Below are 14,799 nucleotides of genomic sequence, written 5' to 3'. Positions count from 1 at the left end.
AAGTATCATTACACACTTAACAAAATGGCCAAAATGAAAAACAGTAACACCAAATGCTGGAAGGATGTGTAGAAACTGGATCATTCATACACTGCTGCTGGGAATGTAAAATAGTACAGCCACGCTGGGCAACAATTTGGCACTTTCTTACAAAATGAAACATGCAATTACCATGTGACCCAGTAATTGCACACTTAGACATTTATACCAGGGAAAGAAAAACTTATGTTCACACAAAAACCTGCTATGAATGTTCATAGCATTTTTATTCATAACAGCACCAAACTGGACAAAACCCAAATAGTCTTCAATAGGTGAATAGTTCAACAATATGGTACATCCATACCACAGACTACTACTCAGTAATAAAACACTGATACATGCAACAACTTGGATGAATCTCAAGGGAAGAAACTGAACCCCAAGAGCGTTCATACTGTATGATATCATTTATATAACATTTTGTAATGACTTAATTTTAGAAATAGAGGACAGATGAGGGCTTGCTGTCAGAGATTAGGGCTATGGACACCAAGCAAAGGTGTGTGGCAGAGGGTAAAGAGGTGGGTGTGGTTATATAAGAGCAACATGAGGGACCCTGTGGAGTTGGAACTGTTCACTATGTTGACTGTGGGTACACGAATGTACACAGATAATAAAATATGACAGAACTTAATTACATACAAATGAGTACAAGTGAAACTGGAGGAATCTGAATAAAATAGGTGGCTTGTATCAATATCAATATCCTAATTGTGATATAGAACCATAGTTTTGCAAAATGTTACCATTGGCAGAAAATGGGCAAAGTATACAAGTTCTTTATAAGTGAATCTATAATTATCTCAATAAAAATTATTCCATTGGGAAGAGGGAAAAGTCGAGGAACAGTAAAACAGATTGGTAAAATGTTGATAACTGTTAGAGCTGGGTAACCAGCATACAAAGGTTCATTATACTATTCCCTTTATATATCTTTTTGTGTTTAAAATATTCTATAATAAAAAGTTTAAAATAAATCAAATAAACCTAAAAATAAATAAACCTCAATTTTCTCTACTTTTTCTCACCAACATTTAAACATATGCTAGTCTCTCTTATCTTAAACAAAATCTTAAAGACCACTTCACTTCAATTCTATCTGTCTCAACCCTTTAAAAAGCCAAATATTATCATCATACCTCAGCTCACAGCAACCTGGTTTTTACCCCCACTCCTCCCAGAGTTTAGCCAAAGTAGCCTATACATCGGTCATCAAGGTTGTAGGTTATCCTTTACATAGTCTATAGTCCATATTTTGTCTTCTTAAGTGAATACTCATTCACTTGACCGTCAACATGTTTTAAGCAGGGCTCGAGAAAGGATGCACTTCAAAATTACTATTTCACCCCAGATGAATCTCCTAAATTTCCAACATGTATATTCAGTTGCCTCAAAGTGTCTGTGGGTCAGGAATCTGTACAGATTAGCTAAGCCCTCTGGCTCAGGTTTTCTCACAAGCCTGCAATCAGGTTGTTCCCCGTGGCTGCATTCATTTCAAGGCTCATGGGGCAGGATCCCTTTCCAAGCTCACTCACATCATGGTTGTTAGTGAGATTCAGTTACTCGTGGACTTTGGATTAAGGACCTCAGTTCTATACTGGGTTTTGAACAGAAGCATCCCTCAGTTCCTTGCCACACAGACCCTTTCCCAGGGCAACTCACAACATGGCAGTTGGGTTCCACCAAAGTGAGCAAGTGAGATAGGGAGGCTGAGTGCGATGTAAGTCACCATCTCTTTGCAATCTAATTTCTGAAGTGATATCCCATGCCTTAGAAGTCACTAGGTTCTGCCCATGCCCAGGGGGAGAGGATTACACAAGGGCATGAACACCTGAAGGTGGGGGATCACTGAAGGCCATTTTAGAGGTGCTTGCTACAGTTCCAATAAGCAAGCATCTCAGTCTCAGCAAATCCACACCTCAGTTCTCTTCCCCTCAAATTTAGTGCTTCATAATCCCTAATAGCATGCTGTGCCACTTTGTTGGTGAAATCCAGCAATGGAGGCACTATCTTTAACCTCTCCTTCTTCAATACCTCCTTCTCTCCTTCCATTGCCCCACAGTACCATCCAAATAATCATCAAATTGTATCAACTCTACCACTGAAGTTTCTTTGGAATCTGCCTCATTTCCGTTTGTCCCCAACCCTAACAAAAATGAGTAGCATCTTCCATCTGGGCTACTTCCATAGACTCTTATGTGGTCTCCTTGCTTTCAGTCTTTATTTCATCCAATCTACTGACCAAATTTACTGTAGTCTGAGAAACTTTTGAAAAATAAATATGAAAAAAAAAAAGAAAATCTGAATGTGGCATTCCTCTACTTAGAACCTGTATTAGTTAAGAACCAGTAGGTTCTTACTAATGTAAATATTCTCAGTAGGCAAACTAAGACAGCATACAGCTGGACTTGGACAAAAAGATCTAAGGGCTGTAATATTTACTCTTGATGCGCAGAGGCTTCCTCTATACAGAAAACAAAGACGGCCACCGGCAACCTAGCCTCATATCCCAAAAGTCTCCCAGAGGAAAAAGCTACCACTATCTCTAGTTAGAGAAGTCCAAAGAATGGATTTATACTGGCTAGATTTGAATCACATATTCCTCACTACAGCCAGGAGGATAGAAACTATGATTTTACCTGTGTCATGTGAGTACCTCTGTGGTTGGATAAATGTAATCTGTTACTAGAAAGACATACACAACAGTAATCTAGAGAATGACAATAACCACATCAAAACTCTTCAAGGTCTCTTGTTCCCTTAAAGGCATTCTATGATCTGGCCCATTTCTAGCTTCACCTTGTCCCCTTTTTCCATTGCTTCAGCAACCCTGAATGCCTTCCAGTTAGTAGAACATATTAGTTTTTTTCTGCTTGTCTTCCCACATGCTATTTCCTTTGTCTAAAATACTCCTCCCTTTTTCCCCTTCCATCTTTTCACCTGGTTATCTTTCATGTCTCAGATGTTTACTTAAACATTACTTCCTCAGGGGGACCGCCCTAATATCTAGAGTTCCCATGATGCCCCATACTCTCTCCGTTATAATACTAATTAGGTCTTGTTAGGACTATTTATTTGATCATGTAACATTCTTACTACACAGTAAGCTCTCCGAGGACAAGGAGGGAGTCTCTTTTCTCATCACGAAACCCTAAGGCCGAGCACTACATTTGGCAGATATAAGTGTTCAACAAAAGTGTCTTGAAATAATAAATGAATAATATGTTGGAAGAACCATAGACAAATTGAAGGGAAAAGAGAAAACAAAGGGATAATAAATAATAATAGCTACCATTTATTAAGTACTTTCTGTGAACCAGACAATGTGTAAGATACTTAACATGTATTATTACCTCATTCAACTGTCACATGAACTCCATGAAGCAGGTGCTCTTTTAATATCTATTTTACGGTTACAGAAACTAAAACTTAGAGAAGTTAACTGCCCTACATGTTTCTTATCTGGGTTCCACATTCATGATAATGATAGCTAATTAATATACAAATATTTATTGAATAAACTGCATGATACAATACAAAGAGCAGAGGCTTTGGAACCAGAAAAATTTAAGTGCGAATACAGGCTCTATCACTTTCTAGCTGGGTACCTTCAGCAAGCTATGAAACCTCTGAATTATAGATCCCACAAATATAAAAAGGGGATTAAATACTGGCATTAACATTAGATAATGTACATAAAATAAATGGTATAAACTAAGTATTACTTAAATGTTAGTTTACTTTCTTCCTAGCCCCTCCACTGTATATCGTGTAGTAGAAATAGATTTACCATCTAGATTCTCAAAGATCTTACTATCCAGTTGATGTGAGAAGACAATTAAATATACCTGAAATTAAAGAGAATATGAGGCCAAATAGTAAATAATGTACAATGCTCTATGTTACAGATTATAAATTCAGAAGAAGGAAAAGATCCACGATGACTAGAGTGGATCAGAGAAGGCTTCATGAAGGAGAAATGTGGGGCGATCTTGGAGGATAAGTAAACGTGGAGAATGGCATGTTTACTTAGAAAAGGTGTTGTTGTCTCCTCTCTCCTCTGTCTACAAGGGCAGACGCATATATTATATTAGTGAAACCATTAAGCTACCCTCGTAATTAAAAAGGATGGGTAAAACTTACGGAAGACTTTGATGGGCAGACGGTGGAGCTGAGATTTGATAAAATAGGAAATATGGTGGTAATAATACTTGTAGTCTAGGGTCAGGAAAAGGACAGAATGAGGAATGATAATGAATCTTATCTTTTTCATGAGAATATCATGAAGGATTCATTTTTCTTTTCCCAAGATGGGAGGTATTACCTCTCCAAAATATCAAAGATATTTTTCACTTATAGAAAAGTGAACTAAAGCAAAAAGAAAACAGACCTGTTTTCATGCTGTAAGATAACCATCAAGAAGGAGACCCAAGGCCTCTACTTGTGGCCCATATAACTTTTTGTATTCCTAAACAATATTTACATACTGGTCAAAATCTGTTAACCTTGTCTTACTTATAACTCATATCAAATATCATTTATAGACAGAATATTTTGTGACATATTTTAATAAACAAGTGCCATTATAAACTTTACCCCACGTAAAAGGTCATAGCATTCTCAAGTAAACACAATGAATAACTCCATACAAAGATGCAAATTATAATTTCAGAATCCTGAAAAAAAATCTGTCTCATCCTTCCAATGTATCTTTAAAAATGCCCACTATAGGTATTTTTATATCCTTACCCTTTTACAGCTCATTACAAAGGAACTATCAATCAGTTCTATAGCATTCTTAAAACATTTTAAATGAGTCAATGTGGTTTATTATACCCCAGTCTTCTCCCATTACTCCCTTTATTTTAGGCTCTAAAACTTGGGCATTATTTTCTAACCATATGCTTCATGCCACGCTGGGGATTATATAACTTTTTGTTTTTATCAAAATGGTACACTTTTGGTGTAAGCTACATCAGGCTTTTCGTAAATTTACAATTCAAAAAAAAATTACTTACAAAACAGAACTAAAACTAGTGGGCCCCATTAAATAGAAAAATACTTTAAAAAATGATAAGATTCTTTCTAGTGTTTTTTTTTTTAACACTTCACATTTGATAAGATTTATCAATAAAAGTGAATTATTTCCTTCCATAACTGAGAGAAAATACAGACACTGCTACACTTTGGAAATACACTGTGTATTCTCATAATCAGTGTCTCAATTTCCAAAATGCACAATAAACATGCTCATGAAATTTGACAGATAAGAAAAATTGGATCCTTCTGAATTCAAAGCCTAGGACTTGGAAGATTTGGGATAATCAATCTTTGGTCACCAGGGCATTTTTGTCCTTTTTAATTTTTATAAACAACTAAGATTATTAAATATAACTAAAACTTGGCAGGAGTATTACTGCTATTCTGAATATTTAAAAGTTTTTCAGAAATGTGGACAGGTCAATTTAAAGTAGGGTATAATCTCTCAAAGACTTTCAGTATTATTTAAACAACAACAACAAAAGTGGCAAAACAGTGTAGATGCTTGAGGCTTAGCGCCTCTAAAAGGCTGCCAAATATTGGGGTGCAAATATTAGGACAATCATATTTAACAGGTGAAAGTGACGAGTGGTTTAGCCTTTTTAACGGTTTATAAGCAAGGATTTAATTTTACATTGACTTAGTCTATATTTCAGGGACAGGCATGATCAATTTTCAGTTTTTATTATAATTATGAGTAAACAACAGCTCCCCACGTGAAGAAACTTAACCTTTTCTTGCGTGCATTATGTGAATTCCTGAGGAAGTGGGCCGTGTGCATTCAGATAGGCTGTTAGAGGTTGAAAGAAACCTTTTTATTCCCTATTGTTAGAAACAGTATTAATATCTCTTCTGGAGTCAAGACTGCTAAAATACACACACGCACACGCACACACATCTTGCGCCTGTGGCGATCGTTAAACAAAGGCAGTTGCATAACAGAAACCTATTAAATCTACCAACTCTGACACTTCCAGCCCAAATTTCAAAAACATCATCTCTCTCAATAAACGGAACGAAGCAATTTTCACGAGTGGGAGACTCTCCTTTGCCCCTACACTGAGTGGTGGGCTGGGACAGCAGGGTAAGGAAGGCCTGACACTGGGCAGGGGATGGTGGTCAAAAAGTTGCTCCCTTACCGCTGTGGATCCTTTCTTCACCGCTTCCTGGGCATATTCCACTTGGAAGAGGTGTCCATCTGGGGAGAAAACAGTGATTGCACGGTCATACCGAGACTCCATAGCTCAGGCCCGGGCGATTCCCACTCTGTGTCGAACAAACTGCAGACTGTAGGCCGAGGAACTGCTCCTGTCTCCAGTACTACCCGGAAGTGTCTGGCCAGGCTCCTCCAGATGCAGACCGGAAGTGCCTGTGCGCGCTCTTTCCACAAGCTGCTCGGAAGTCCGCGAGCCCTGGACTCCAACTGCTGCTAAGTCCTCGTGCCCACCCGCCTGTGGGAAGCTGTGCCTGCAGGTTGGCAGAATCCCTCTGCGACTTTTAGTGCCTGACACATGTATTTCAGTTTTCTCACCACGGTATGTAAATTATTAAGGAGTAAATTATTAATTTTATTAAATCTTGACTCTTGAGTAACTATCTTTATAATATTCAGGACAAAATGGGAAGTACGCACATAAGGCACATTTGTTGTATCTTTCAATAATTGTTTTACAATAATTGTAAAGTTTTAAGGCCGAAAGTTGGGACGTACTGGGATAAAGCATTGCTAATATCCGTAGATGATTAGCTGCCGGCCCGTAGAGGAAGATAATATCATTCAGAAACTCAAGCAATTGTTGCAGTTTTTCATGTGCAGTATCCTGTGCACAGTTAAAATTACCTATGCACACAAAAGAAATGTTGTGGCCAAAGAACAAAAGAAACAGTAAGCATTAGAAACAGACTAAATAAGATCCAGATAATGGAGTTAGCAGATGCAGATTTTCAGAACAAATAAGATAATTATATTCAAGGGATTAAATACAAGGTAAAGATTTTCAGCAAGGACTAGAACTATCAATAAAGCACCTATTGGAAATGGTAGAAATGAACACTACATTAATTGAGATTGAGAGCTCAATACATGGATTAAGTCCATTACCAGATTAAACCTAGTTGAAGAGAGAAGTGGGGAACTAGAAGATAGTTTAAACATATGTATAGCTATATAATCTCCATATCAAAGCAGAAACACTTAGCGCAGGTTATCATCACTTGAGAATCCTATGAAACATTTAAGAAAGAAATAGCATTAATGTTACATACTCATCATAAAAATAGACTGCTTCCATACTTGTTTTGTGAAACTGCATAAACTTAGTAACAAAACCTGAGGATACTCCAAGAAAGGAAAATTACAGGCGTTTCACTCATGTACATGTAAACAAAAATTCTAAACAAAATATTAATAAATAGAAACAAGCAGTATACAAAAAGATACACGTAACATTTACATCACACCAATTGAGTTTATTCTAGGAAGCAATCATGTAATTCACCAGATTAACAGAATAAAGCAGGAATTGTCGAACTACGTCCCTGTGACCAAATCTGGCCCACTGCTGAGCCTGTTTTTTAAATTAAGTTCTGTTGGACTGTAGCTATGCCCATTCATTTCTACATTGTCTATTACTGCTTTCTTGCTAAAATGGCAGAGTAGCATAATTACAATAGACCCTGGATGGCCTAAAAAACCTAAAATATTTACTATCTGGTCCTTTATTTGTATAACTTTGTTAACTCATGAAATGGAAAAAATTTACCACAACAAATGCATAAAAGCATTTAATAAAATTCACCACCTCATATAACTGTATTGATTTATCATCTAATAATAGAAAGAAATTCCCATAATCTGTTAAGGGGCTCTACAAGAAATCTCCAGAAAACATCATACTTGATGGTTAAATGTTTAACCTTTTTTCATTTGAGATCAGCAACAGACGTGAGAGTGCCTGCTATCATTACTTCTATTCAATTTTGTACTGGAGATCCTTCTAAGCAGTGAAAGACAGAAAAAAGAAATAAGTATTGGAAGGAAAAAATGAAAAGCATGTTATTTTCAAATGAACCTAATTATGTATGTTATAAAGAGTCCAAAATAAATTACAGATAAATTACTAGAATTAGTGAATTTAGGAAGGTAGATGGACACAAGATTGATATAAAACAAATCAATATATTTCTTTAAAACCAAAAACAAATAATTAGAAAATGAAATAAAAATGATATCATGTACGAGTATGATAGTGTATTTCCAGGAAAGACATATAGACCTGTACACAGAGATACCTAAAATATTATTGGAAGAACCTAAAGAAGATCTAAGTAAGGGAAGGTATAAATCAGACTCATGAATCAGAAAACTCAAATTGATCTAGATATTTAATGCAATACCAACAAGAATTTCAACACTTTTTTTCCTTGGGAATTACTTTAATACTTAAATTTTGTACAGTATGATGAGTTTTTACAAATGTAAACACCCATATAACCATGACCACAATACCATCCCCCAAAGTTCCCTTATGCTCCTTTGTAGTCAGCATTCCCCATCCCACGTCAACCATTGACCTACTTTCTGTTACTATAAATTCATTTTTATCTAGATTTTTATCTAGATTTTTTTATAAATGTAATCAACAGTATGTACTCTTTTGTGTCTGACTCCTTTTACGCAACCTACTGTTTTTGAGGTTCATCCATTTGTTTCATAATTAATAGTTTGGTCCTTTTCATTCCTGAGCAGTATTCTATTGTATGAACGTATCATAATTTATTCATTCATCTGTGTTGAATACTTGGGTTGTTTCCAACTATACAATATTTTTATTAAAGGTGGTATGAATGCTCAAGTCTTTGTGTGGGCAATACATTTTCATTTCTTTGAGGTAAAGGGTAAATACCCAAAAGTGCAATTGCTGGGTCATATGATAAGTATATGTTTAACTTTATAATAATCACTAGTTGTTTTCCAGAATGGTTGTGTCATTTTGCACCCCCACTAGCAATGTATGAATGTTCCAGTTGGTCCACATACTCTCCAAAACTTGATGATGTCACTCTTTTTAATTTTAGCCATTTTAGTGGGTGTGTAGTGGTTTCTTGAAGTGGCTTTAATTTGCATTTCTATGATGACTAATGACAGAGAGCAACTTTTCATGTATTTATTGGCCACTGATATATAACCATTGTGAAGTTTCTTTAAATGTTTTGTCCATTTTTGTTAATAGGGTTGTTTATCTTATTGTAAGTGTTCTTTATATTAATGTATTCTGGATATGAGTTGTTTGTTTTCATGTTTCATAAGTTCATATGTTTTCTCCTAGACTATGTCTTCACTTTTCATTTTTTTATAATACCTTTGAAGAGCAGAGTTTTTAATTTTAATGAAATCCAATTTATAAATTTTTCTTTTATGCTTCTTGCTTTTGTGTCATATGTAAGAAACATTTGCTTAACTCAAGGTCATAAAGATTTTCTGTTTTTTTGCAGAAGTTTTACTTTTTACATTTAGGTATATCTATTTTAAATTAACTTTGGTGTATATGTGAGGAAAAAGTCAAAGTTCATTTTTAAAAACATGGATATCTATCTGTTCAAAACAGTCCTTTCTCCATTGAAGTATCTTGGCATCTGTGTTATTATAGTTTCCAATGGCTGCCGTAATACATTACCACAATCTAGGTGGCTTAAAATAAATTTATTTTCTTACAATTCTGGAGGCCACAAGGCTGAAATCATGGTATCTACAGGACTGCACTATAATATAATGCTATTATTTTTCTTTTAAGAAACTGTATAATAAATGTGATTGTTAGGTTAGTTTACTATATATTAGAACAGTAGTTTGAATATTGAATCACTTATCAGTATTTTAGTGCACATTGCCTAATTCAGCCATAAATGTTAGATGGGAAAAAACAATCTTATTAGTTTCCTATTTCTGCTCTAACAAGTTATCACAAATTTTACAGCTTAAAGAAACACATATTATCTTACAGTTCTAGAGGTAGGATGTCCAAAATGGGCCTCACTGTGTTATAATTAAGATTTTAGCAGGTTGGTGTTCCCTCTGGAGGCTCTAGGGGAGAATCTACTTCCTTGTCTTTTCCAGCTTCTAGAAGCCACCCACATTCCTTGTCTCATGACCCCCTTCCATCTTCAAAGCCAGCAATAGCCAGTCAAGTCTTTCTCAAGATACCATAATTCTGATTATGACCCTTCAACTCACTGTTCCTCATTTATGGATATTTGTGATGACTTTGAGCTCACTCAGATGATCCTGGTTAATCCCCATATTTTAAAGTCAGCCAACTAACAGCCTTAATTCTATTTAGAACCTGAATTCCACTTTACCACGTAACCTCTCATATTCACAGATTCTGCAGATTAGGAGGTGGCCATCTTTGTCAGGATGAAATTATTCTGCCTACTGCACCCATTCATAGGAAAATTAGTTAACAATTCATAGGGAAATTAGTATATCATAATCCTCTCTGTAAATTGTGAAGCAGTTCAAGAACAGTTAGTATATTCTTTTGCTAAAGGTAGAGTAGCTACACATCATGCATAAGGTCAGATAACATGCTAAATTGGAAAAAGATCACTTAATCTCTAAATTATAGCCAGAAAATTTCCCAAGGGTAGACTGCACTAGACTGCACTATCAAGAACTTTTGAACATTTCTACTCTTAAAGTATATATTTTTCTCCTTATTAGATTAAGAACAGATCTTATCCTTGTTGAGCAATTTATAATGTGCCACGTATTTTTTTACATATTGTACATGTTAAAATTTGGGACAATCTTTAAGACTCTAATGTAAGATAATCACTTAGCACAGTGGCTGTATATAATAAATGCTAAATAAACAGTAATTAAACACCTTATTATTTCTAATAGCCTTAGGGCAGTTGTTTTTCTGTAAGGCAAATGAAATATAGAAATGGCCTGTCCAGTAGCATTGCATTGGTGGAAGAACTGGGAACTCCAAACCTGTGCATTTCTCAGTGAATTAAGGTTGCATAGAGCTTCACATAGAAACTATTTTTTTTAAAGCAATACCATCCTATAACATTAAACACCAAAATATAATTGATTCAGCTCCTCCTTAATTCAGTCTAAGTTTGATACTGTAAAAAGAGATGAAAACGCACTAAATAGGGTTTGTTATGGTCTACTTTGAATTAAATCTTCTGGAGTATTGAAAAAGTTTTATGGAGAATTGGGAAAGGTGATTTGTTCTTGCCTGGAATAATGAATATATATATTATATAGTCGCCTTATAATTTTGAAATCTGTTAAAGCGCCAACTCAAAATGACTCATCAAATGCCATGGAAAGGGTGAGCAGAAATAGTTTGAATTACCTGAGGAGTTTTGCTCTGAGCCCATTTATGAACAGACAGGCTTGGTCAATGCCTTTCCAAATGTATTCTAAGAATTTATGGCAGCACAGGGGCTTAAAATATCAGCAAATTTGATAGTCCGTGTGCTCTGTTAATTATAAAACAATATTACAGAAATGTTTGTATGAAAGTAATCTCAATTATCTGCACATGCATAATACGTTTTTTGTGGATTAAGATAATTTTTAATGCCATGATTATGTAGTTTCACAAAATATTGAGCGTATTCCTGGAGCACTTCATCAGTTCCATGAAAGGCATTTAAGGAATACAAACAAGTTCATGTAAAACAAATTAAAAATTGAAACATTGAAAATCAAACATGGACAATTTTCCTACTACCTTTTTTGAGTTAAATGTGTCTATATTTATTGGTATGAATAATCAAGATTTGTTCATGCAGATCTTTTATTTAGTCTGAGCCACTGTATATGTTCTTCTATTAGGATTATTCTTAAAAACCGTCACCTCTTCCTTGTGTGACTTCAATTCCTCTGTCAGATGTCTCAATCCAGAACAGCCTAAATAATGGGACTGATGTTTCTGGATGGGGCGATGGTTGCCTGGGTAAGCTCTTTTTTAAGTTCCCGCAGTCATTTCTCAGACTTGGGCCAACCTCCCATCTTTATTCTCCATTTTCTTAACTAAATGCTGGGGTCTCTTTATTTTCCTTTTCGTCCCAACTCTGCTACCACTAAATCTGTACCTTGGGATTCCTTTCTCTTCAAAACTAATGAAGTGAGGCAGGATTTACTAAGTGCCCTTAATTATCTTTTCCTTAACTCAAGGCTCTTACAGTTACAAAGATCTAAGAAAGTTCCTCGAGGCTACAATCTACCCTCTCATTCTCTGAATTTTCTACTTTTCCACATTAAACTGTGTTTACGAAGGAAGCATGAGAGAAAGGTAGTGTCCTATTAAAGTGTCTTCTCTAAGGGAGATGATTTGTATTTCTGGCTGGACCTTTATTCCAATGCTTCCCAACCGATTTCATGTGACAGATACATAGAAAACACATGGTATCACAGAAAAGACTGGTTATGCATGCCTCAAGTCTAGCCTGTCAGTGCCCTAGGTCCTACCCAGCTACTGTGAAGGAATAAGCGCCTTGGGCTGACCTATTACCCATTTTTAGTTGATATCCTTTCCTGTTGTTGGGGAGCTGTAATGTAAACAAAGAAAGTATCTCCTGGGTACCTCCTTGGAATAGAAGTCCCCTTAGCACTTTTTTTTTTTTAACCGAGCTATAGAAATTCAGACTATTCCTACTGGTTCATGTTGCTCTTTAAGATTTCATTGCTATCTGCCAAGCAGATACAACTGGAGCAGTAGGACAATTTGTCATTTTTCCCACTGAAATATTGTTCTTAACTACTTAGGTACTTTTATGTAAATATCAAGATGATGATAAAAGCCAGGTGTTGAACATACAGTGTTTGTGGTGGACGAGACTTAGTTTCTGAGTTCATGAGAAATTTTTCCAACATGAGATTACATTAAATTCAAATATACCAGAGTTGTTTCCCCCCCCCCCCCAGGGCTTAGAGTAGTGAAAGGCAATTAAATTCTTAAGAATAATTACCATTAGTAGAAGTATAAATTCTCTTCCCTTTATTCATAGGATGGCTCGAATTTTTTTCACGTTAGGTCTTTGTTTAAATATAGCAGAAGACTTCCCATCCTAACTCACATTGAGTGTCCCTGTCTGTTCTCAGTTCCTTGTTTGCTAGTCTTTCTTAGAACTTTACATATAGCATATTTGTTTATTTGGTTTTAGTCTGTCAGCCCTACCAGAATATAAGCTCCTTGAGAGCAGCTCCCATATTGAACTTGTCCACAGTTGTATCCTAGGTGCCTAGGATAAAGCCCATAGGTAGAACGCACCCTAATGTGCTGAATGAAACTTATGACCTTTTTGTGGAGAGCATTTATTTGAAACAAAAAACTTTATAAATTTTTTCTTTATTTTTTCAGTTTATATATAAACTGAGGGATTGATTTTGAGCCTCGTTAATTTGGGGTGACATTTTATATAAACTTTTCCTTTGTATTAGGTGGAAATGTAAATTTACAGAATAATTTAAAAAACCTCACACCAACACATAACCCACATTTGCCCATCGTCCTTACATAATTGGAGAGCTTTGTTGTTTTTCTTCCTAACAGAGTTGAAGCCTGGCAGCTTGGACCTAATTTACAAGGCACTAAGTATGTAATTGGAAAAGAGTGAGGGTTCCCTATTTCAAAACTTAATTCGAAAAATCCAAGTCAGACGAACTCGACCCGACGTTTCTAAGGGTTTGTCCCAAGCAGCGAACTCCTCCCCTGGTACGCTAGCCAAGTTGGCCGACTGCCTCTGAGTACTGGACACAGCCCTGTTTCCCGATTTTGAATCAGGCTCGCTTCCAATTGTTAGTGACGACGTGTGCGCGTGCAAGACTGTGGACTCAGAGGTGCGCATTTGGGGCGTAGCCGAGCCGTTTAAACTAGCGAATCCGCGTTCACCTAGTCCTCCACCTCTACCTCATGTCAGCAGATGCTCCAGCGGTTTGCACGGATTCCCGTGTCCTGACCTTCTTCCTCCCCTATCCGGGGTGCCTAGACAACTCGAGGAGGGGTGAGGATAAAGTTGGAAAAATTGAACTAGATCAACAACAGCGCCGAAACGCAGTTTGAGGGACATTTCAGCGCGCCGAGGAGGGAGGCAACTTGCACCCGCGTGAAAGGGGCGGGCCAGTTCGGGCCACTCGCATTTCCTGTGACAGGCGCTGCCCCAGCCTCTCACTCTCCCGTGGCGGCGGGACCATTTCCTGAATCGCAGAAGCGGAGGGAGGGCTGGGGCGCGGTCCTACCATTAGCGCAAAGAGACTGGGGGCCATGAAAGGAAAGGTAGAAGGACGAGAGGTCGATCAAAAACTGAGAAGTTCCATGGGGGCTTAGATTCTCAAATAACATTCGAAAGAGGACGTGTGTGGGCCAGAGTTCCTCCTTTAGGCCAGGCAGGCCTCCTGTTTGTTCGACATTGGAGCATCCCCCCACCCCGCATTCCCGAAGTGGTTCAGCCCGAGAGGCCGGCGTCTTTCCCCCAGTTTGCTGTTCACCGGTGCGCTCGGGACTTGCCGATAGTGGTGACGGCGGCAACATGTCTGTGGCGTTCGCAGCCCCGAGGCAGCGAGGCAAGGGGGAGATCACTCCCGCCGCAATTCAGAAGGTGAAACCTCGCGGGGACGGGGATGCCAGGCCCATCCCGCCTTTGGGAGAGACCCCCGGGGGCCGGGCCGACAGTCGGTCGGGCCGGGGGCGGAGG

General features: G+C 37.3%; 2 protein-coding genes across 3 annotated transcripts in view; one reads left to right on the top strand and one right to left on the bottom strand.

The window, feature by feature from the left end:
- Positions 1-6,360, bottom strand: part of PSMA8 (proteasome 20S subunit alpha 8) — a 36,282-nt gene extending 29,922 nt beyond the window's left edge. The window contains exon 1 of the mRNA XM_033087623.1: positions 6,222-6,360. Coding sequence (XP_032943514.1) covers positions 6,222-6,323 — 102 coding nt within the window. The 5' untranslated portion in view covers positions 6,324-6,360. The remainder of the gene's footprint in view (positions 1-6,221) is intronic.
- Positions 6,361-14,548: 8,188 nt separating this feature from the next.
- SS18 (SS18 subunit of BAF chromatin remodeling complex) overlaps positions 14,549-14,799 on the top strand; it is a 61,757-nt gene continuing 61,506 nt past the window's right edge. For both annotated transcript variants that reach the window (XM_033087543.1, XM_033087542.1), the window contains exon 1: positions 14,549-14,703. In XM_033087543.1, the coding sequence (XP_032943434.1) occupies positions 14,635-14,703 (69 nt within the window). In that variant the 5' untranslated portion in view covers positions 14,549-14,634. The remainder of the gene's footprint in view (positions 14,704-14,799) is intronic.

This window comes from Rhinolophus ferrumequinum, chromosome 19 (genome assembly GCF_004115265.2).
Source record: "Rhinolophus ferrumequinum isolate MPI-CBG mRhiFer1 chromosome 19, mRhiFer1_v1.p, whole genome shotgun sequence".
NCBI classification, from domain to species: Eukaryota; Metazoa; Chordata; class Mammalia; order Chiroptera; family Rhinolophidae; genus Rhinolophus; species Rhinolophus ferrumequinum.
The sequence above is the reverse complement of the archived record's forward strand: the minus strand, read 5'-3'. Positions and strand labels throughout refer to the sequence as shown.